Here is a 25417-nt window from a genome sequence, read left to right as displayed (position 1 = left end):
CAAAAGTTAAGTTAAACTGTTACAGATGCCTCTGGATGAGCAACTACACTACTCATGCACAAAACTAATAAAAAGTAAATAATGTACTAAAACCATAATTATACTAATAGATCAAAAAGCACAAAAAATCAAAAGGAATTTAAATATCCTGTGATTGGTCCTGGGTGTCCAGTGTCTGACCCTCCTCCTCTTCCGACAAGTGAAGTACAGGAGTAGCTATAGGAGAGGTGTTCGGAGACAAGACTGGGGTGGTTTGATCCTCAGGCGTGGAAGGGTCTACTGCCTGTTGTGGAGAAGTGGTATTTGCCACTGGTGCCGGAAGCTCTGGAGTAGCTTCAAGAGACTTTTCAGAGGTTGCTGCAGCTTCCTAGGTTACAACTACCCTCCTTTTCCTGATCAAGGGCTCAGGAGTGGAAGACTCTGATGACTCATCCTCCGACTAATGGGGTACCTGAGCGGCAGGATCTTCGTCTTCTTTGTGAAGAGGAGGTTGAGTCCCTGGCCAAGCTACCCATTCATTAAATTGCTCTACCATCGGGATGGAGTCTGGAGGCGCTACCAGCTATAGGCTTTGCTGTAAAATAATGTACCCCTGATGTATGCTTCGAAGCATGGCCTCAAAACGTTGAAAATCTGCAGGAGGTAGGGTAGAAGGAGTTGTTGTCATGCGTGATGGAGGAGGAGCTGCTGATGTAGCAGGAACCTCAGCTGGCCTTGCCCTTGGTCTTCTGGCCCCCCTAATAATAACTATTGGATCATCTGGGTTCCAACAGTTTTTCCTAATGTAGGCCAAATTAATGATCGGGCTCAAACGTTCAAAGGCTAAGCTATCGGAAATGACTCCTCTAGACCTACATAAAATTATGATAAGAGTAGGGAACCTGAGTCTAGAGGAGTTAGACTGGTCCATTGAAATGATCTGTCCAGAGATGAGAGCTCCGACATTCATGTCTAGCTGAGTAACTAGGCCAAAGATTAACCTAGCTCTATCCACAATCAAATCCAAGGTGTGGGAAGTCGGAGCCAGGTTGGAGTAGGAGAGAACACTCCAGACCTGAGCAAGAGTGGTTAGATCTTTTCTGAGGATCTTCCCAGGGTGACCTTCAGCATTTAAAATAAACCCTCGGCCGAGTATGCACAGAGAAGCCTCAATTTCCCTGATGTCTGTAGGAATCCTGCAATATCTTGAGTAAGCGGGTAAAGATTCACCCTCAGCAAGCACCACAGGTGTTTCTAAAAAGGCATTGAGGCTGTCTGCATCAATCCTTATCAAGTGGCCCCGTATTCTAACTTGTTTTGGTGAAGGTCCCTTAGGACTGTAGAGGTTGGCATAGAACTCCTTCACCAATGCTAGGTGAATGCTACTATTAGCTAAATTGGTGAGGCGCTTATGGAAGTTACGCCTCTCCAATTCATCCTTAAATTCATCTAGCTCTGTATGATATATTTCCACTTTCCTCTCAGCTAATATATGTCTTCCCAAGACATTATTAGTGTATCTGGTACAAGCCTCAAAAAAGTGGAATCTTCTTGTATCATGTTGAGTGGTGGGCCTTGAACCAACACTCTTTCTTTTCCTGGAAGACATCTGCAGACAAAGGAATCAAACAATTAATCAGGACACAGTTATTCAAATTTTAAAAATTGAAAAATAGAACTGGAAAAGACACTGGCCGCTTAGCGAGACAAGATTCGCTTAGCAGGCTTCACAAAAAATGACACTGAGCTTAGCGACATAGGAATGCCGCTTATTGGAAAATGCTAGGTTACAATGTCTACAAAGTTGGCTTAGCTGGCAAGGAGCCCGCTAAGCCTAAGGTTGGCCGCATGGATTTGCGCTTAGCCAAGGATAAGTTGCGCTTAGCGACACTAAACTGAGCAAAAGTTTCACTAAGTTATGCAGGCTTAGCAAACAGGGCCGCTTAGCTCAGCAGATGCCGCAAGGAATTTCGCTTGGCGCAGGAGATCCTGGCTTAGCGTGCGACTAATCAATAAATTTTTTTTACTAAGTAACCTGGGCTTAGCAAATCAGCCTCGCTTAGCCACAGGTACTGTACCAGGCGGATGAGTGTTCATCCTCAAGAAATAAACTCACTTAGCGCGGTAGGCGCGCTCAGCGAGTTCTTTAGGAAAACGCCTATATTTAACGAATATTGATGAACTCGCTTAGCGAGGTAAGCGCGCTTAGCAAATTCATTATGTTTTCCAAAAAAAATGAAAAAACAGTGGCACGTTTTCTCCCATATTTTGGGCCTCTATCTAGTGGATTAAGCATGCACAACCCTCAATACAATTTTCAGACACAAAATGAACCTAAAGTTTTCAATTTAAAATTATTCTTAAAACATCAAAACCTTAAAAGTTTAAGCCTACTCTAGAGTTGTATATTCTAAGGTTTGATAAAATAACAAAGAGAAAGATCAAGGAACTTACTTGTGCTGCGAATGATTGATGAGAACAAAAGGATGCAAGGCAAAAGAACAAAACGCACAGAAAGCAGCTTTAGGGAGAGAGGGAGCAGAAAGGGTGCAAATTTTTGGAAAGTGGGTGTAACTAACGTTGCACCCACCAAGAACGTTTCGTTTTTTTCGCTGAGCGGCGAGGTTCGCTGAGCGAGAAGGCGAGATGTTTGGTTTCTCAATTTTTCCCGCTTAGCGGCCCGCGCTTAGCCAAATTCAAAATTAAAAAATTATATATATATATATATATATATATATATATATATATATATATTTGCACAGAATTTGGCTTAGTGCGAGGTTGTTGTGGTTTAGCGGGATCTGCAGATCAGAAAACCTGCAACTTCCGCTAAGCCAAGCTCTAATCCGCTTAGCTGAAATTATGCATTTTAAGTGTAGAGGAGCTGGCGCTGAGCGGTTAAAAGCATCGCTTAACACGCATATTGCCGCAAGCGATTGAGCTCAGCGACCATGAGTGGTGCTAAGATGCATCAAATCCAGTTTAAACCACAAGAATATCCACTTAGCCAGTAGATTAAGCGCTAAGCTCCATGACCCTTAATTTTGGCCGCTATCAATTGCGCTTGGCGACATTGGGTCTCGCTTAGCCATGGGAATCCATCGCTCAGCGATCAGTCTGTCGCTTAGCTGAATTCAACTCGAAATGATTTTGGCTTAGCTAAACCTTGGCTAGCTTAGCGAAATTAATCAGCCTCAGATGCCAGGGTTGTGCGCCAAGCACTTGAATCTCGTGGCTTAGTGCATGAATGATTATGCGCTTAGCGAGAAGCAGGCGCTTGGCAAAAGGACTAATTTTCAAAAAGATTTTCTAAGTTTTAAACTTAGTCCTTTCCCAAGAAATTGAAACCCTTAATTTTACCATTCAAAGGGAGGCTGATATGCTCCAATGTTCAGATTATACAACAATTTCCCAATTATCAAATGCATGAAAAACCAAAAATAACACAAATTGAAACTGGGTTGCCTCCCAGGGAGCGCTTCTTTAACGTCATTAGCTTGACATTTTTACCTCACTGGGCGATCTTACGTTTTGGTTCTCACCTTTAAAACCTCTTGACCTTCTCCCATTACCTGCAAGCAAACATTGTGTTCTGGAGCAAGCTTGTCTTCAACAAATAAGTCAAAATCAATTTTCTAGTCTTCAAAACCTAACTCCAGCTTCCTCTTCCCCATGTCAACTATGCAGCTTGCGGTCAACATGAACGGCCTCCCCAAGATTACAGGAATGTCAGTATCTTTAGAGATATCCATGACCACAAAGTCTACTGGGAAGATAAAATGCTTGACCCTGACCAATACATCTTCAATTACTCCGTAGGGCCTGATAATGGAGCAGTCAACTAATTTTAGAGTCATTCGAGTGGGCATAATCTCCAACTCTCCCAATCTTTTGCACATGGAGAGTGGCATCAAATTAATGCTGGCTCCCAGATCAATCAGAGCCTTTCCCACATTGACTTCTCCTATTGAACAAGGAATAGTTACACTCCCAGGATCTTTGTGCTTAGGTGGAAGAATCTTTTGGATCACAACACTACAATTTCCTTCCACTATGATGTTTTCCTGGTGAATGTACTTGTGCCTCCTTGTCAACATATCTTTCAAAAATTTGGAGTAGAGTGGCATCTACTGCAAAGCTTTGCCAAAGGGCATGATTATTTCCATTTTCCTGGAAATATCCAAAAATCTTGCCAAATGACGATCTTTTTCTTTCTTGGAAGGTACCACAAGATATGGTACTTCCACACCTTTGTCCATAGCCTTTCCACTTCTACTCTTCTCTGAAATCTTATTTTTTTTTCTTTTTCATTTTTCTCATTTTCTATTTCTTTTTCTCCTTCTTTATCTTTTTCTTGGTTCTCCATCTTTTTATTCTGAACCATTATTTTCCTCCCTTTTTCCTGATTCTTTTTACCCTTCACATCATTTTCCTTAACCTCAGCACCTATCTTTTCACCCATTTGCTCCTTGTACACCATACTCTCTTCATCCTCAGCTTCCACAAACTTTTTACTCCTACTCATCACAACCTTGCATTCCTCCTTAAGATTATTTTTGGTATTTGCTCCAAAACTGTTGGATGATTTGTCAGCTATCTGCTTGCCCAGTTGTCCCACTTGGACCTCAAGGTTTTTTAGTGTTGACTCAGTACTCTTATGATTTGACATCGTTACCTGCATAAACTGAGTCAAGGTCTCTTTCAACTTAGTCGTCCTCTAAAAGATGTTAAGGCCCTTGTTGAATTTGCCTATTTGAGGATCCACCTTGGTCTTTATTGAACTGGTTGCCAGGGTGTGTCCTCCACTGTCCTTGCTGATTATAAGGACCTTGCTAGAAGCCTGAAAATTCTCCTTGAGTATACCCTTGCCTCTGCTGATTCCCCATGAAATGAATTTCTTGAGCGTTTTCTTCAGTGGGGATGCATTGGCCTGTCTCATGAGCTTCACCACACATGGTACAACCTATGACCTGCAAAACAAAAGAATGTGTAGGTTGTCCAATAGACTGTTTAGTTGACAACTTACCAAGTGTTTCTGTTAGGATCTCAAGTTGCTTAGATAGCAACTTGTTCTGTGCCAACAAAGCATCATGTGATGTTAGCTCCAATAGGCTCTTCTTTGTGGGTTGATGGGTTCTGTCCCTCAAAATGGCATGATAACTGGCTAACATGTTATCTATGAGCTCAGTTGCTTCTCTGGGGTTTTTAACTTTATTTTTCCCCAGCAGAAGCATCTAGTAATTGCTTGGTTTGTGGTCTCAGCCCATCTATGAACATATTCAGTTGGATTGGCTCGGAGAATCCATGGGTGGGAGTTCTTCTCAGTAAGTCTCTGAATCTCTCCAATGCCTCACTCAAGGAATCATTAGGTAATTGATGAAATGAAGATATTGTTGCCTTCCCTTCAACAATCTTAGAGTCTGATAGCTTCATCTGGTACACCGACAATCTTAACAGTGTTGCAAATCTCAATAAATGTTGCCAAGTGTGCATAGGGATCTTCATTAGGTAATCCTAGAAATAGATTTCATTGTATCAGATGGATCAAAGAATGAGGGAAGGTGATGTTGTGCGCTTGCACTTCAGGACGTGCAATGCTAGTGAAAAATTATGGTACCGAGCTACTTGAATAGTCTTCAAGGGTAGTCCTCTGGTCATGCTCATCTACCATGGTAGCAATTTCAGACAATTGATTAGTGGATTCCCTTGATAATGGTGAATCAGATGATGATGAATCAGAAAAATGGTTCTCTTCCTCAAGAATGGATGCAACTGTTCTGTCTTGCAATAGTTTCCTTCTCTTCTCAGCCTTGTTCCTTCTTAGTGTAGCTTCAATTTCTAAGTCCAAAGGAACTAAAGTGCCTGTGGGAGATCTATGCATAAACAGTACTAACAGAACAACGGTTATCCAGTTCAATAAGAGAAGACAAATATAAATTAAAGAACAAATATTCACAGAAACAATCAAAGAATAACAAATAAAGAATAGACACCTAAGAACAAGCTAACTTCCCAAAATAAAACGAAGTTTCCCAGCAACGACGCCAAAAACTTGTTCGCAGCCGGCAAGTGTACCGGATCGCACAAGTAGTATAAAATGGTAAGAATCGAGTATCGAACTCTCGGGGAACTTGTGTTATCTAACAAGCTATTTCAGAAAATAGGTGTCTGGCATGAAAAGATGATTGTGGTTATGAACAGGTATGTAAACTATCTATGTAAAAAGAAAGAAAATCATGCAAGAGAAATGTTGTGTAAAAACATGTAGAGAACGCGTTGGTCTTCCTAATAGGTTCCTGATGCTAAAATGGATGTTCTCTATCAACAATGCCCATGTATTCCTATGTTGTCTCCTGGACTGCTAGACCCCGATTCCTCATGATAGCAAGCCTAATCCTGATCAAGCCTCGTCCACAGATTCCTCTTATAAGACTAAACTCAACCAGGACCACATTAAGACACACATACACAACTAAGTTCTTGTACCCCGATTCCTCGTGAAAGTATAACAACTTAGCCCCGTACTATCAAGGACTTTAGAATCAGACCAGTTTCCACTGTTGAATGACCCTAACAACGAATACATCTACGTGATCAAGGTAAAGGCATACTGTAATGAAAAGAAGATAGCACAGAGAACACACAAAACATCATTACATAGATAGAAATATATTTACATCAGGTACCTACAGGGAAGATCCAACAGAGGATTTAGCTTTCCATAGTCCGGAAACCTCCTTTACAACACATAGAAGAACAAGATGAAAGAGTGCAAAAATACAAGTGGTAAGGATGTCTCCTTCACCTCTAGGATCTCACAATCACTCACAAACACATCTCAAGCATTCAGAATGCCTTCCGCTTCGAGCTCTCGTCTTTGCAGATCTTCACACAGCAAAATCTCTCAGAACTCTTTGGAACTTGGACATTTCTCTCTCTAGAACTTCCTAAACATGCAAAAGCTTCAAGCCATGGCCAGACTCTTGTGCATGCAGAGGCTTCTCAAGAAAAAAAGCCAAACTCCCTCAAAAAATCTGATTTCAAGCTTAAATAGGTGGGTTGGTTTGTGCTCGCGTGCTTAGCGCAAATCTAAATCGCTTAGTGCGCATAAGTGGATTTTGGCTTAGCGCGCTTCTCTCGCTTAGCGGATGAGCTAAAGCAGTGCGCTTGATGACCTGGAATGATGCGCTCAGCGAACCTGACAGCTCATCTTCTTCTGAATTCTTCCTTGCGCTTAGCCACTAAGTGTTGCGCTTAGCGAATGCTTGCTAAGCCAGCAGATTGGCTTAGCGAGAAGGTGAAAACAACACTTTTGTCAATTTGCCTAATTAACCTGAAATTGAGAGAAATTGATTATTAAACACACAAAACAAAAGTATAAATAATCTATTACCTATATTTAATAGAAAGTACTTATAATATTACAAAACAACTATAAATTGGAGAAGTTTGATACAATATACACAAATTTTATACACAAAAGTTAGTCGTTTTCATCAACTAACACCAACGTCGTAGAAAGTTTTGTTAAAACTTTATATGATAGTTCTTAAAAATTCGTCTTAGTAAAGCTACACATTCTAAGACGATTCTCGGGAAAATAACCGTCTTAGAATGTGATTACATTCTAAGGCAGTTGTCTAACAACCGTCTTAGAATATAATTTTTCAAACAAAAAAAATTAAAATAATTTTAGGGTTCTAAGATGGTTTTTTGAAAAATCGTCTTAGAATGTAAACCTTCTAAAACGGTTTTTCGAGAACCGTCTTAGAATGCCTTTTTAAAATAAAATTAAAAAAACCATACAACATATTTAATTCCTCTGTATTTTTTTTTGCTTCATAAATGACTTTGTGTATCAAAATTATTTATCAAGAATTAAAGAAAGACTAAAATTGTAATTTACCCCAAAAAAGAATAGGTAAAAATAAATGACATTGTTATTTAAAGCAAGGTACATAATTTACAGTTGTGACTTTGAAATCTAAAGCAAGGTACGTAAACATGAATAATTAAAAGAAAATGAAGAAAGAGATAGAAAAAATGTAAACAATGAAACATTGACATTGCTAATCAACATGTAATGTCTAGAAACAATCACCCAAAATGTCTTTATCCAATTGCAACCTCTTGATCAATTATAATTTATAATTTTTATATACATATATCATCAAGGTAGAAAGACCAGTGATAAATGAAGAATTTAGCACAAGTTGGGTGCAAAATAATAAGAATCTAACATTAAAATAGAATAAGCATATAAGTGTACAATAAATGGATAATTAACATGCTCAACAAATATATGAACCTTATGCATGATCTGTACCTTGTTCTGTGCACTGTACACCATTTCCTTCACAACTATCAAGATTATGGGTCCAAACTTGAGCTAATACCTTATTCCTTAACACTAATTCACATTGTGTCTCAAGTTCCGTTCTTTTTAGAGCTACTTCAGTATTAACATTCTGAAGCAACATCTTGTACTTTACACTTACTTTTCAACCTCCTTTTCATAGTCAGATTGGAGCTGCAATATCTGTTTGACAAGGAAACAAAAAGTAAGCTGAAAGTAGAAGGGATCAGAATCCAAATATGGATTGAAAAGTGTGGGGAAAGAAAGATATGGATTGTTGCTCGTACCTTTTGCTCATGTATCTTGAAGGCTTCTTCTTTCTCCTTTTCAATTCTCTCCATTTCTATTGGTAATGGATCTATGAAAGCATCTTCATTCATGTTTTCTATGATGGACATTTCACCTAGTAGTGGGTCTGTGTAGGCAAGGTGGGACATTTCAGATGTCACAGAGTGAGCTTCAGAGTAATCACTATTCATAAATCTAGGAATAGTAATGTTGTCAGGTGCATGTGTCGCATTTTCATTCATGGGCACACTAGTGAAGGGTTGCAGTATCACAGGTGAAACAAAGGAAGAGTTAAGGTCTTTTGGTGCTTCTAGCCTCATGAATATAGCGATGCTTCTAGAGGCATGACTGTACTAGCTACATTGTTCTCCGAAAAAGATGGAATAATAGACATTGCCATCTGGAAGATACAAGGAGCAGGTGTGAACCCATATGATGAGAATAGTTTCAAAGCACTCCAAATAAACATCCCATGACCATTAAGAAGCACGAACATATCCACTCTTTTTTTTAGGGTAAGAAAGGGCTGGGGACCCAAAGAAAGCAACACATAACTACAAAAAGGAGTTAAATAATCCTAGCATGGAGCACCATACAACATCTTTAAATGTCAAACACATATTGCTTCAACAATCTTAGGGTCCTCACTATAGCTTTCATAGCAACGTCCCCATCTAGGATCTCTGCAGACCTGTGGAAGAATAAGGCTATCAAGTATCAACATAGTAGGACACTAGATCAATGTTAAACTTTTATGTCATCTAGAAAACATAATAATCAACACTTGCTTAATTACCGCAATGCATGGAGCAAACACATATTAAATTCTAGTAGCTCTAACTTCAAGGGTAGTTGCATCTCCAATCTTGTTTATCAGCACTGGATCCCTATCAGCATTATATAATTATAGCTATTTATTCAGTTAAGCAAGTAGATAGTGCAAACAGATAAAAAATAATAATAATTCATTTTAAAGATCTAAAAAGTTTCAATAATAAAATTTTAAAGTCAAATTTGATTTATCTCTGAATGAAGGATAATTAATTGAGGGGTCTAGTGTAAATCAAATGCTAGCATATTGAAATATTCAACTGCATATAACAACATTAGCTTTTGAAAAACCAAGGTCTTCATATTACCAATAAGTAAAAAAAGTTAACATGACTACTAATTGAGTGCATGTATACTTGCCTAGTAATTCCTAGCCCAACATTGTGAGGAAAAATGGTTGCCTTGTAGACATTATTGTAATCATTGAAAAATAGTTGTTGTTCTTCTCCTCCACATATCATCACAATGGCTTTAGCATCCTCCCTCCACCTCTCAACCCCTTTCTCCCAACTCCACCCTACTCTCAAACCTAAACTCCATAACTTCTCCACAGATGAAATATTTAATAACATCCATCACAAATTAAATTAAACGATAAGCTAATTTTCATAATAATTATCCTTAAAATCATTAAATTTTTCATAGATCTTGTAATTTTCATCTGTGACATTTTTTGTTCAAGATGAATATAATTATTATGGACAGTACTAAAACTTTCTCTCGAAATGTCTACATATTTCAATTCAAAAATTCTTAAACATTAGTTAAATTGAAACAACCTTTTATCAATTAATTAATCGTCCGATACTAAATAATATCTATCATTTTTTTATTAATTGATAGTATATAAGTTGAAAAATATATAATATTTAAAAGAATAAAAAAAGAAGAAAATAAAATTAAAAGTTTACAATTTTTAAGACTAAATGTTTAGTTAGATTTTTTTAGAACAATATAGTTTTTTTAAAACTAAAAAATAAATTAGATAAATAAATGATCAATTATATTTTATTTAAATTATGAAGTTAATTAAATTTTGGGAGAGGCCACTATGTAGTAATCAACGGCACTTTGGTTTGTTATGACAAGAATTGAGTAGGATGGGCCAAAGGGCGTTTGTGTTTAGACAATACTCACGGTATAAATACTTGCCAAAGGATAATCAATAGAGTGAATTTCTCTACGGCACAACTATAATACCAAATTGAATTTTTAAATGGAATCTATAAAATAAAAATAGATCATGTGCAAGTTTTGTGTCAATCTCTCTCATGATGGATATTAAATAAGTGGGGCCCTATAAAAATTAATAAGGTGAAAGACACATACAAAACTTGTACATGACCTATTATGTCCATAAGAATACATGAATGAGAAAAGGTCACTGCTTCTATATTTATTACATTTGAATTTATCTAATATAAAGGAAAGAACTGTCTAATAAAATAATAAAAATATTCCAAATCTTAAAAAGCATATAAAAAATTGATTTTCAACTTTACAAATTATGAAATAGCAGCTCTTTAAATTTCTAAACAATATGATTCATAACACAATTTGCAAGTTCATTTTTCACATTAGAAACAATTCAACAAGTGAAAGTAAAGTCACAATCTGAAAGTACAAGGTATGTGAAACGTATTGAATATATGGGCTTGCATTCTCCATATTTTTTATTTAATAAGCATAGCCATGTCTATAACATTTTCTTTAAAAAAAAATAATGAATTGCATTCTGTACAGGCTTAGCATAGACCTACCCACCCACTACCTCCTAAAAAAAAAGACAAAAGTTCCTTAACCTTGGAATTTGCTACAACGAATCAAGCTTTTAACTCCAAGTTAAATGGGATTATGGAATAAAATATACCTTTCCAAGTTGATCAAATCCATCAAGTTGATTAAGTAGCTCCATTAGCATTCTCTGAATCTCACGATCTGCACTTGTTCCCTCACTGAAACAGCAACCTACAATGGCATCGATCTCATCCATAAAAATGATGCACGACTAATCAAGAAAAGTATAGATTTAGAACATCTTTAAATTAGTATGTGTAAAACCTATAGGAAGACAATTTCACACAAGTATCTCACCTGGTGATCACGTGCATAACCAAACATCTCTCTAATTAACCTAGTACTTTCTCCAATGTACTTGTCAATTATGGCACTGGAAACAACCTACATCAGAATAAAGGGAAGGCAAAATAACTTTTACAATGAAGAAGACTTCAAAGCACACAGAATTTATATTAAAAAAAAAAAACATAATCTGACCTTTAGGAAGTTAGCATCTATATTACTGGCAATAGCCCTGGCTAACAATGTTTTACCAGTACCAGGAGGCCCGTAAAGGAGAACACCCTGAAAATTAGAATTGAAAAGATTTTGATTAAATGTAAAATTCAAAAGTACAGCTATTACAAGTAAGCTTCCACAAGAAAAACATGTAGGAAAAATGACATAACAAAGCTACTAAAAATCTAAAACATAGATTAACACTAACATAAGTGATCGAGGCCGTACTCGAATCAAATAAACATTAAAAATGCAGTATCTAGGAAGTGATCATAGGTCGTCTCCCAACGAGCAATGGTCAACTAAACATTCATAACAGATAGTAATAAAACAGTAACGAATTGGGGGGGGGGGGGGGGGCTTGTTTATCTTTGTAAATTAAACAGCGAGTAAAATTGAATTAGAAATTATCAAAATTAAAACGCGTTGTTTCCCCTTGATTCACAAGCAAGTCTCTTATCCTAGGTTACGAGAATTTATCCTTTATCAGTTCAACCACTTAATCCAACCCTAAATTAAATTACTAAGCGAAATTTAACATAAGACATTCATTATGTGATTAAGCAACACATACACCAATTAATCATGAACGATTATTAAGCATGAACGTGAATTAAGCATTGAGACAATTAATCAAGCACTAAGCATGCATGGATTAATAGCAACAAACACAGAGTAACTGGTGAAGAGGAAAAACTGATCAAAATTTAATAGTAATAATAGAACCTCAAAGAGAGTTGTGTTTGATCCTCAAAAGAAAATAATGTTGGAGACTTAGCCTTCCGTTAATCAGTAGAAAACGAAATTGTAGTAGAAAACGAAGAAAATTAGAATTCTTCTCCAAAATGAAAAAGTGTCTAAAAGAATAAGAGAAGCCTAAAACTTAAAATGAAAAAGGAGAGAGAGCCTAAAACTAGAACCTTGGTGTTGTTATATAGTTTTCATCCCCAAAGCTTACAAATTTGTTTTAAGTCCAAGCCCATAAATAAAATAAAATCTAGATAAGATAAAATAAGACAAAATCTAGATGAAATAATATCTAGATGAAATAAAATCTAGATAAGATAAGATCTAGATGAAATAATATCTAGATGAGATAAAATCTAGATAAGATAAGATTTGGTAGAATAAAATTAGTCTGTTCTCTTCAAGTCCAAGCCCAATTCTGGATTCAAGCCCAATTGCTTATAATTCTCCTGAAATTAAATTAAAAACACAAAATTAGTCCAATAGGCCCAAATGATAAAACTGCATAATTAATTTGACAATTAAGGCTAATCAGTAATTAAAATGGTGACAAAAAGGATTAAGAAATAGGAGAAAATGATGACACATCGAATCCCCTCACACTTAGCTCTTTGCACTCCTGGGCAAAATAAAAAAAAAAAACAAAGCAAGGGACAAATCCATAGACATTAAAGAGAAACAAACAGACACAACAGCAATTACATATTTCTCAATGAATCTCATGGATTGAAAAGAATGGGTAACATTCAACACGTAAAGAGTTAAAGAATCAAGGTCATCATGAAAATCATCCAAGCATCTCAAACATGGCATGATAGTCAATCAACTCAAGAATGAAAAGGTATAAAGCCTCACAAGATATGCACTCTATCTCTCAAGTGTCTAGGCTACTGTTTACTCTCAGAGCACCCATGAAAACAAACACCACATAGACTTGGCAAGACTCTAAAATTGACAACCAGATCACAAACACATGCACCTGAGGATCAAAAGGTCTTTTAAGGTTGTAATGGGGCCAAGGACAAGGTAGATGAAAGTATGGGATAGTAGCTAAAACCCAAAGGAATAGAGGAGCAATGGGGAATAAGTGGGAAGTAAGAAAAAGTAGTAAACCCCAAAACAAAAATTAAAAAGTAAACCCAAAACAAAATCAACCAAGTCCTTAAACCAATCCAAGTCTTCAAACTAAGACCTCATTTATTCAACTTCATTCTTTTTCTATTTATTTATTTATTTTATTTTTTTTAACGTGAACAGTATCAATTGAAAGCATTTGAAAAATAAAGCAATGATTAGGCAATATATGTATATACATCAAGCATGGCCAAAATACATCATCAAGCATGGCCAACAAAAAGATATCATCCAATGAAACATACCCCCCCCCCCCCCCCCCACACACTTATTCCCAAAACAATTCCAAAGCTCCAAAATTCCTTAAGGGTAGGGTGAAATCATGGTTTTTCACTTAAGGCTTGTAATGAGCTCAAAACAAAGAAGGCAAACATAGGCTCAAAGGGGCTATCAAAGGAATTAATTCAGGGTAGGCTCATTTGGCTAGAGGCTTATAAGAATAAAATGCCTAAATCATCTCCCAACATGCATGTGAAGCAAGAAGTATCAACAAGAGTCAAGCCAAGGCTATTGTGCAAGTAATCAATAGGGCAAAACACACCGAATAAAATAGATGATGATGGCTCAAATTCTCACCAAGGGTAAATCTATCACTTTCAATTTGAACCTTCAAAACTAACTTGACATGCAGAGAAAAACAAGGATTTCAATTCACAAAATGCCAAGAAACTCCTATTTCAAAAACAATTACCCATTACCTGTACATAACCCAAAATTAATGTTGTATACAAACATAAAACCAAAATAACAAAATTAACCTAGAACCTAACAAACATAAACTAGAAAACCCCAAATAAAGAACAATCTCCCCCCCCCCATACATAAACAACACATTATCCTCAATGTAGCACAATCATAAGATCAAGAGCAATCAAAACAATTAATAAATTTGGACAAGTGCAATAAAAGTAAAGAAGGAGATAGAAAAAAGAAAACTCCCTAAGTCATGGCGGAAGTGAAATAGGGTGAAGTAAGGAGGTCTCCTCCACCACTACATCCACTAAGGAGGGATTTGTGAGGAATGGTTTCAGTCGGTGTCAAAAGCAAAAACTATCACTAATAGCTCCTTCTCTGTGGTAGTGTAATTTGCTTGGGCAGCATCCAAAGTTCTGGAAGCGTAGTAGATTACCCGAGGCAGCTTGTCAATCTTTTGAGCAAGGACAACCCCCAATGCGTAATTGGATGCATCGCACATTAGCTCAAATGGGGCTATCCAATCAGGTGCCTGAATGATAGGGGTGGTAGTCACCACACGCTTGAGGCAATCAAAAGCCTCTTTGCACCGGTCATCAAAATCAAACTCCACCTCCTTTTGCAGCAGATTGGATAGTGGAAGGGCCACTTTGCTAAAATCCTTGATAAAGCGCCTATAAAACCCTGCATGACTAAGAAAAGAACAAACCTCTCACACGCAAGAGGGGTAAGGAAATTGTGAAATAACTTCTATTTTCGCAGGGTCTACCTCTATGCCCCTACTGGAAACGATATGCCCTAAAACTATACCTTGTTCTACCATGAAGTGACATTTTTCAAAATTTAGCACAAGGTTAGTTTCAATGCATCTATTAAGAACTCTATCCAGACTATCCAAACATGTATCAAAAGTGGATCCATAAACAGTAAAATCATCCATAAACACCTCTATGCAACTCTCTAAAAAATCACTGAAAATGCTAAGCATACTTCGCTGGAAGGTACCAGGGGCGTTACATAGGCCAAAGGGCATCCTCCTATAGGCAAAAGTGCCAAAGGGACAGGTGAATGTGGTCTCTTCTTAATCCTCAGGAGCAATATGAATTTGTAAATAACCAGAAAAACCATCAAGAAAACAGTAATGAGTCTTACCTGTCAAGCGCTCAAGCATTTGATCAATGAAAGACAGGGGAAAAAGATCTTTTCTGGTTACCTCATTCTGCCTCCTATAATCAATGCAGACTCGTCAGTTGTTCTGCACTCTTGTGGGAATAAGCTCATCCTTTTAATTCTTGATCACTGTGAGGCCTGTCTTCTTAGGAACCACTTGGACTGGACTCACCCACTTGCTGTCAGAAATAGGGTAGATGATTCCAGCTTGCAAGAGCTTGGTCACTTCCTTTTTCACCACATCTAGAATGACGGGGTTGAGTCGCCGCTTAGCTCCATCCTCTAGAAGTATCCTATGCATGCAGGTAGATGGGCTAATACCAGGAATGTCTACTAAAGTCCATCCAATGGCTTTCTTGTGCTTCTTGAGAACTAGCAACAACTTTTCCTCTTGCTTAGAATCAAGGGAGGCAAAGATGATCACAGGAATGTTTCCTTATCCACCAAGTAAGCATATTTGAGGGTTGCTGGTAAGGGCTTCAACTCTGGTGTGGGTGGTGGCTGAACAGTGGGAGGAACCATGGTAGGAGAAGAAGAAGGTTCCTCAGCTTGTACCTCATAAAGCAAGTTAGAAGTATATGTACTTCCTGCAACATGGTTAGTGCATTCTAACTCTAAAAAATCAACATCAAGAGGTACAACACCCAGAAAATCAGAACCAGACTCAAATTCAGATTCATTCTCAGCATAAAAATCAAACACAAGATCAAATTCAAACTCAGATTCAGATTCAATGCATAAGGAATGACAAATATGCAGATCAGATAAAAATGGATGTTTCCTACCATAAAGAACAGAATCAAAATCAAACATATAATTATCAACAATCTGATCAATTATTTCAGCACAAAAAATAGAATGATCCTCAGATGGATGTTTCATGGAATCAAGAATGTTAAAATGAACAACAATATCACCAAATTCCATAGACAATGTGCCAGCATAAACATCTACCTTTGTTCGGGCTGTTTTCATAAATGGCCTGCCTAAAATAATTGGAACTGAACCATGGGAAAATCCCTCTTCAATATTAAGAACATAAAAATCAACAGGAAAAATTAGTCCACCAACTCGAACCAGCACATCCTCTATGAAACCTGCGGGGTAAGCAACACTTCTATTTGCCAAATGAATCACTACATCTGTTGATTGCAAAGGTCCAAGAGATAAAGAATTGAAAATGGACAGAGGCATGACACTAACTGATGCTCCTAGATCTGGCATGGCATTCTCAAATTTACTGTTCCCAATAATGCAAGGTATACAAAAAGTACCTGGGTCCTTACATTTCTCAGGAATGTGAGGAATAGATTTACCTATCAATGCTAAAACATTTCTACCCTTGCTAATCCTTTCATTTCCTTTGAGCTTCCTTTTGTGGGTGCACAGCTCCTTTAGAAATTTGGCGTATCTTGGAATCTGCTTGATGGCATCTAGTAGAGGTATGTTAACCTCTACTTTCCTGAAGGTCTCCAAGATCTCCTTTTCCGCTTCTTCCATTTTTTTGTTTGGAATCGCTCTAGGTAGGAATGGAAGAGGGATAGGAGGCTGCTGTAAGTTAGAATTACCATAAGAAGGTCCACCTGCATGAAAATTTTTGTTAAGAAGCTTTCTCTTTTGTGCAACTATCTCATCCTCTTTTTCAGGTGTAGAATGAAGCTTGACAGGTTCAGGTGCAGGTGCTGCTACTGGTAGAGGCACTTGAATTTGGTTGCCAGACCTCAAGGTGATGACACTCACATTTTTCGGATTCTGCACAGTTTTGGAAGGCAATTTTTCAGAATTTTGGGACTGAGCTGGATTCATCTGAGTAGCCATCTGCCCTATCTAATTTGTTAGACTCTGAATGGAGGCTCTTGTCTCTTGATGAAATTGCATATTCTGGATGGTCATTTGCCTCACTAACTCTTCTAAGGAAGGTTGAGGAGGGGCCTCAGTTGCTTGTTGTCTTTGTTGTTGTTGCTGCTGCTGTTGTTGTTTCTGCATTGGAGGAGGAACATATGGCTTGCTTGGACCAGCGACATTCTTAAAAGGAGGGACAGACTATTGTTGTTGTGGAGGACTTATCCATCTCAGATTTGGATGATTCCTCCAACCTGGATTGTATTTGTTGCTTGAAAGGTCATAATTATTCTGCTGTTGTTGGTTTTGCTGCTACGGAGGTCTATTATAAATGTTTGCAGCATAAGCTTCAGGTTGTTCATTGACTCTAGATTCCTGCAAAGAAGGACAAAGATCTGAATGGTGATTTGCAGAAGAACATAGACCACAGACTCTTGCAACAGGTGTATATTTCTAATTCATGGCAATATGGGTTACTAGGTTGACCAAGGCATCAAGTTTTCCTTCAAGCTTTTTATTTTCAGTAGATGAAGATGAATCCGTGGCCACCTCATGGACTCCTCTAAGAACAATAGCATCATTTCTTGCACTGAATTGTTGGGAGTTGGAAGCCATCTTCTCAATCAAGTTCTTAGCTTCGGCAGGGGTCATATCACCAAGAGCTCCACCACTGGTAGCATCAATCATACTCTTCTCCATGTTGCTAAGTCCCTTATAGAAATATTGAAGAAGAAGTTGCTCAGAAATCTGGTGGTGAGGGCAGCTTGCACACAATTTCTTGAATCTTTCCCAGTACTCATACAAGCTTTCTCCACTAAGTTGCCTGATGCCTAAAATGTATTTTCTTATGGCAGTGGTCCTAGATGCAGGGAAGAATTTCTCCAAGAACACCCTTTTAAGATCATCCTAGCTGGAGATGGATCTGGGAGCAAGGTAGTAAACCAATCTTTTGCCACTCCCTCCAGTGAATGAGGAAAAGCCTTTAGAAAGATATGATCTTCCTGGACATCAAGGGGGCTTCATGGTGAAACAAACAATATGGAACTCCTTAAGATGCTTATAAGGATCTTCACCTGCAAGACCATGAAACTTGGGCAGCAAATGTATTAGTCCAGTCTTGAGAACATATGGAACACCCTCATCAGGATATTGAATGCACAAGCTTTCATAAGTGAAATCAAGTGTAGCCATCTCCCTAAGAGTTCTCTCACGAGGTGGAGTTTGAGCCATATTTTCATAATGTTAAAAATAAGAATGCTCAAAATTAGGATGTTCAAAATTACCAACCACAGAATGCTCAGACTTACCAGTAACTGAATGCTCGGGATGCTCAAAAGGCACAAAATGTTCAGGGTAATCAAGATGCACACTATGCCTAATTAATCTATTAAATGTTCTATCTATTTCAGGATCAAAGGGTTGTAAGTCGCCTGGATTGCCTCTAGTAATGCACTATATGCAGCAATTCATGTGTTTCTCAAACAAGGCAAAAAAGGTGGGTTAAAACTATAGCTATACTCAAACGATATCCAAATGAGCTGAAATTTTGTGAGCAACACCCTAAAATCATAGAAAGATAGCACAAAAAGTTTCAGACAAAAATTCAAAGTCTAACTATGGAAACTGCCTAAGGAAAGTTTAGAAAAATAGAACAATAAAACTTGAAAAAAAAACTAGTAAACAGGCGAGTTTGGCTAGTTAGAGACCTCAACCGAGCTCCGCTGGGTTGCTACGATATGGGAAATTTTTTTCTACCCCAAATACATATATAATAATAGTTATTCTGATACCCGGAGCAAACGTTATGGCCGTTTGAAGTTTTGCTAAACACAAGTTCTCAAATTTTTTTGAATCTCTCAAATCCGGCCACACCAAGTGTTCCTGGTATTTTTCACACATAATATGAATCAAAAGAACCTACCACACAAAAATTCAGCCAAAAATAACAACCCTAACCATCAAAACAAAAATCATCAATTAAATTGTAAACAATCGTCGCTAATTCAGTCACTAATGTAATGTTGTGTGAACAGTAACACAGAATCAGTCTCTAATTTCGTCGATAAGCACTATTCACAGCAAAACATAAAACTGAAACAGGGGAAACACAGAACAAGGGGTACTACTAAATTGCAAAACAGGACATCAAATAAAACAGAACAACACATTAACACAACATACTAATACCACACTAACATGACAAAAACACACTAAACAAAAGAAGTAAACATAAAACAGGAATCACTAGCTATTATGAACTTTTGGACAACTGCTCCCCGGCAACGGTGCCAATTTTGATCGAGGTTGTACCCGAATCAAATAAACATTAAAAATGCAGTATCTAGGAAGTGATCCTAGGTCATCTCCCAACGAGCAATGGTCAACCAAACGTTCATAACAGATAGTAGTAAAACAGTAACAAATTGGGGGGGGGGGGGAGGGGGGTTTGTTTGTCTTTGTAAATTAAACAGCGAGTAAAATTGAATTAGAAATTATCAGAATTAAAACACGTTGCTTCCCCTTGATTCACAAGCAAGTCTCTTATCCTAGGTTACGAGAATTTACCTTTATCAGTTCAACCACTTAATCCAACCCTAAATTAAATTACTAAGCGAAATTTAACATAAGGCATTCATTATGTGATTAAATAACAAATACACCAATTAATCATGAACGATCATTAAGCATGGACGTGAATTAAGCGCAAAGACAATTAATCAAGCACTAAGCATGCATGGATTAATAGCAACAAATACAGAGTAATTGGTGAAGAGGAAAAACTGATCATAATTTAATAGTAATAATAGAACCTCAAAGAGAGTTGTGCTTGATCCTCAAGAGAAAACAACGCTGGAGACTTAGCCTTCCATTAATCAGTAGAAAACGAAGAAAACTAGAATTATTCTCCAAAACGAAAAAGTGTCTAAAAGAAGAAGAGAAGCCTAAAACTAAAAACGAAAAAGGAGAGAGAGCCTAAAACTAGAACCTTGGTTATGTTATATAGTTCTCAGCCCCAAAGCTTATAAGTCTGCTTTAAGTCCAAGCACATAAATAAAATAAAATCTAGATAAGATAAGATAAGACAAAATCTAGATGAAATAATATCTAGATGAAATAAAATCTAGATAAGATAAGATAAGATAAAATCTAGATGAAATAATATCTAGATGAGATCAAATCTAGATATGATAAGATAAAATCTAGATGAAATAATATCTAGATAAGATAATATTTGGTAGAATAAAATTAGTCTGCTCTCTTCAAGTCCAAGCCCTATTCTGGATTCAAACTCAATTGCTTATAATTCTCCTGAAATTAAATTAAAAACACAAAATTAGTCCAATAGGCCCAAATGATAAAACTGCATAATTAATTTGATGATTAAGGCTAATCAGTAATTAAAATGGTGACAAAAAGGATTAAGAAATGGGAGAAAATGATGACACATCAAATCTAGATTTTATCTTATCATATCTAGATTTGATCTCATCTAGATATTATTTCATCTAGATCTTATCTTATCTTATCTAGATTTTATTTCATCTAGATATTATTTCATCTCGATTTTGTCCTATCTTATCTTATCTAGATTTTATTTTATTTATGGGCTTGGACTTAAAACAGATTTGTAAGCTTTGGGGCTGAGAACTATATAACATCACCAAGGTTCTAGTTCTAGGCTCTCTCTCTCTATCTCTCTTTCGTTTTAGTTTTAGAGTGCTACTCTCAATTCATTTTAGTCTCTTTTTCATTTTGGAAGAATAATTCTAGTTTTCTTCATTTTTTACTGATTAATGGAAGGCTAAGTCTCCAGCGTTGTTTTCTCTTGAGGATCAAGCACAACTCTCTTTGAGGTTCTATTATTACTATTAAATTCTGATAAGTTTTTCCTTTTCACCAATTACTCTGTATTTGTTGCTATTAATCTATGAATGCTTAGTTCTTGATTAATTGTTTCTGCGCTTAATTTATGTTCATGCTTAATGATCGTTCATGATTAATTGGGGTATGTGTTGCTTAATCACATAATGAATGCCTTATGTTAAATTTTGCTTAGTAATTTAATTTAGGATTGGATTAAGTGGTTGAATTGGTAAAGGATAAATTCTCGCAACCTAGGATAAGAGACTTGCTTGTGAATCAAGGGGAAGCAATGTGATTTAATTCTGATGTTTTCTAATTCAATTTTACTCGCTGTTTAATTTACAAAAACAAACAAACCCCCCTCCCCCCCCCCCCAATTCGTTACTGTTTTAATACTATCTGTTATGAACGTTTGGTTGGCCATTGCTCGTTGGGAGACGACGTAGGATCACTTCCTAAATACTGCATTTTAATGTTTATTTGATTCGGGTACGGCCTCGATCAAGAAGTCAAAGACTAGAAAGAGCAGTGAAAGGGTAAATCACCTTTGGAGGTTTAATTCCAAATCGAAGAAAGAGCTCAGGATTCATCAAAGGTAGTTCAATTGACTCCCTTAATTCCCCGATCTGATCAGATAAGCCACCAACAGTTGAATAGCTGATATAGAAGAAAACTGATAAATTGTATAACCTTTTGAAACGTGAACACTCAGTATCAATGCACATACAAATTTGAATAACCGTTTGCATAATATTTGAATTTACTAATAGATAAGACAGGAGCAGGTCCCCATAAATCACAATGTATTTTTTCAAAGATAAAAGAACTAGAGTGTTCAGAAGAAGAGAAAGGCAATTTAGTAAGTTTTCCCAATTGACAACTATCACAAAGATGTTCAGATTTCAAGGTTCCAACTACATCAATTAATCCTTTGTTCTTTAGTAATTGTAAAGCCTTTATTTGAGGATGTCGTAGACGTTGACGCCAAATGTTTGCTGATCCTGATTTGAAACGATTAGAAAAATATGATTCTGGCATAGGGGAGAGAACATAGAAGTCACCCTTGTGCCTCTCGGTGATAATTGGTTTCTGTGTTTCTTGTTCCTTAACACAAAAATTAGCATTAGAAAACTCACAATTAATAGGAAATTGTTTTTTTAGTTGGCTTATAGAAAGCAATTTTTTTGTTAAATCAGGGACAAGTAAGACATCATGAAGAGGTAGAGTAATATTTTTTTGCTTAATGAATGTGTCTCCAATACCATGAATTAGGAGAGAAGAACCATCAACAATAAGCACAGAGTCTGTACCTGAATATTGTTGGATATTACTCAATATACTAGCTTTACCTGTCATGTGATTAGAGGCCCCGGTGTCAGAGGTCCATTCTGTTTCAACAATTGTGTTGTCTAAGGTAAGGGCTGCAAGTGCTTGAGGTATATCATCAGATTGAGTTGGTTTCTTGGACACCCACCAACATATCTTTGCTATATGGCCCATTTTATCACAATATTGACATTTTGCATTCTGATACTGTTCTCATTCTACAAAGTCATATGAAGTTGTCCTGGAGGTGGAGGACATCTCTGTTGTGTGCTCATAATGGTTTGGCTTTTATTTTGGTTCTTGGGTTATTGAGCCTGAAATTCTCTCCCAATTGACATGAAGGTTTGAGAATTCCCTGACGTTGAGAGGAAAACTGATGAGATCGTTGTTGTTCACCATAGAAAGCCACTTGAGGAGTGGAAGAGTTGTGCGCATTGGAATGATTGGAGAACCAATTGCGACATTGATCATGGCTTTAGAGTTGTGAGATTAACTTAGAGTATGATGGCCTTAGAGGTTTTAGCATGGTTGTTGTGAATGTTTCATACTCATGCCCGAGGCTTGTGAGGAAATAGAAAACTTTATCTTTGTCTGGGACAGGTTTCCCAATTGCAGCAAGGTTGTAGCATAAACCTTTGAAAATGTGGATGTGTTCACCAATACTTTGATCATCTTCCTTATGGAGGTATGTGATCTATTGACGGAGTGTGAATCCACGTTCTTGCGAGTCTTCCGCATATGAATATTTAAGTGTAGTCCAAATAGGATGGGCAGTGTCTAAGCCAACAACGAGTCCAAGTGCTTCCTCAGAGAGTGTTCCAATTATCCACCCTCGAAGAAGACGATCTGTCTTGCGACAAGCAATGAATTCATCAGTTAATTTTGGAACAAAATTTTTTGTGTTTGTTGTGTCATTGGAATTTGGTGTGGTGTATTGAGGGGGGGCTGGATCATCATTCGTAAGGTGACTGATCAAGGCCGTACCCGAATCAAATAAACATTAAAAATGCAGTATCTATGAAGTGATCCTAGGTCGTCTCCCAACGAGCAATGGTCAACCAAACGTTCATAACAGATAGTAATAAAACAGTAACGAATTGGGGGGGGGGGTTGTTTGTTTTTGTAAATTAAAGAGCGAGGGAATTTTAATTAGAAAATATTAGAATTGAAAACACGTTGTTTCCCCTTGATTCACAAGCAAGTCTCTTATCCTAGGTTACGAGAATTTATCCTTTGTCAGTTCAACCACTTAATCCAACCCTAAATTAAATTACTAAGCGAAATTTAACATAAGGCATTCATTATGTGATTAAGCAACACATACACCAATTAATCATGAACGAAACTGATCATTAAGCATGAACATAAATTAAGCGCAGGTGCAATTAATCAAGCACTAAGCATGCATGGATTAATAGCAACAAATATAGAGTAATTGGTGAAGAGGAAAAACTGATCAGAATTCAATAGAAATAATAAAACCTCAAAGAGAGTTGTGCTTAATCCTAAAGGGAAAACAACGCTGGAGACTCAGCCTTCCATTAATCAGTAGAAACAAATTGTAGATTGAAACAAAAAACAAAATTTTATTGCTACATAAATAGTAAAAACTGGAATTGCAAAACCTAAAATTATTCTTTCTCCCTAAAACGAAAAGAGGAGAGAGAGGAGGAGAAAGCCTAAAACTAGAACCTTGGTGTTGTTATATAGTTCTCAGCCCCAAAGCTTACAAATCTATTTTAAGTCCAAGCCCATAAATAAAATAAAATCTAGATAAGATAAGATAAGACAAAATCTAGATGAAATAATATCTAGATGAAATAAAATCTAGATAAGATAAGATTTGGTAGAATAAAATTGTCTGCTCTCTTCAAGTCCAAGCCCAATTCTGGATTCAAGCCCAATTGCTTATAATTCTCCTGAAATTAAATTAAAAACACAAAATTAGTCCAGTAGGCCCAATTGATAAAACGACATAATTAAATTGACAATTAAGGCTAATCAGTAATTAAAATGGTGACAAAAAGGGTTAAGAAATAGGAGAAAATGATGACACATCAAATTCCCTCACACTTAGCCTTTTGCACTCCTGGGAAAAAAAAAAACAAAGCAAGGGACAAATCCAGAGACATTAAAGAGAAACAAACAGACACAACAACAATTACATATTTCTCAATGAATCTCAAGGAATGAAAAGAATGGGTAACATCCAACGCGTAAAGAGTTAAAGAGTCAAGGCCGTCATGAAAATCATCCAAGCATCTCAAGCATGGCAAGATAGTCAATCAGCTCAAGAATGAAAAGGGATAGAGCCTCACAAGATATGCACTCTATCTCTCAAGTGTCTTGGCTACTGTTTACTTTCAGAGTACCCATGAAAACAAACACCACATAGACTTGGCAAGACTCTAAAATTGACAACCACATCACAAGCACATGCACATGAGGATCAAAAGGTCTTTTAAGTTTGTAATGGGGCCAAGGACAACGTAGATGAAAGTATGGGATGGTAGCTAAAACCCAAAGGAATAGAGGAGCAATGGGGAATAAGTGGGAAGTACGAAAAAGTAATAAACCCCAAAACCAAAATTACAAATTAAGCCTTAGAAAATAAACCCAAAACAAAATCAACCAAGTCTTCAACCAATCCAAGTCTTCAAATCAAGATCGCATATATATATATATATATATATATATATATATATATATGATTTTTTAATTTTTTTTTGAACGTGGACAGTAGCATTTGAAATCAATTGAAAAAATAAAGCAACAATTAGGCAATATATGTATACATCATCAAGCATGGCCAATAAAAACATATCATCTAATTAAACATACCGCCTCCCCCCCCCCCCCCTCACACTTATTCCCAAAACAATTCCAAAG

General features: G+C 36.9%; 1 protein-coding gene, 1 long non-coding RNA gene and 1 other non-coding gene across 3 annotated transcripts; 1 reads left to right on the top strand and 2 right to left on the bottom strand.

Annotated features, from left to right (window-relative positions):
• Positions 1-8309: 8309 nt before the first annotated feature.
• LOC114375082 lies at positions 8310-9041 on the bottom strand. Its single transcript, XM_028332831.1, has 2 exons — positions 8623-9041; positions 8310-8518 (listed from the first exon to the last, which is right to left on the bottom strand). The coding sequence occupies exons 1-2, from the start codon at positions 8941-8943 to the stop codon at positions 8474-8476; spliced, it is 366 nt and encodes a 121-aa protein (XP_028188632.1). The 5' UTR covers positions 8944-9041; the 3' UTR covers positions 8310-8473.
• A 2505-nt stretch (positions 9042-11546) lies between these two features.
• LOC114373972 lies at positions 11547-21810 on the bottom strand. Its single transcript, XR_003658501.1, has 3 exons — positions 21748-21810; positions 11732-11818; positions 11547-11635 (listed from the first exon to the last, which is right to left on the bottom strand). It is a non-coding gene; the product is annotated as an uncharacterized LOC114373972 (long non-coding RNA).
• On the top strand, positions 18084-18190 carry LOC114377709. The gene has a single exon (XR_003659148.1). It is a non-coding gene; the product is annotated as a small nucleolar RNA R71 (small nucleolar RNA).
• Positions 21811-25417: the final 3607 nt, after the last annotated feature.

Source organism: Glycine soja, chromosome 11, assembly GCF_004193775.1.
Source record: "Glycine soja cultivar W05 chromosome 11, ASM419377v2, whole genome shotgun sequence".
NCBI lineage: Eukaryota > Viridiplantae > Streptophyta > Magnoliopsida > Fabales > Fabaceae > Glycine > Glycine soja.
The sequence above is the reverse complement of the archived record's forward strand: the minus strand, read 5'-3'. Positions and strand labels throughout refer to the sequence as shown.

Coding starts and splice junctions, on each gene's coding strand:
- LOC114375082 (XM_028332831.1), bottom strand. CDS start 8,943: ATGAGGCTAGAAGCACCAAAAGACCTTAACTCTTCCTTTGTTTCACCT. Junction 8,519..8,622: donor TCAAGATACATGAGCAAAAG/GTACGAGCAACA, acceptor CTTGTCAAACAG/ATATTGCAGCTCCAATCTGA.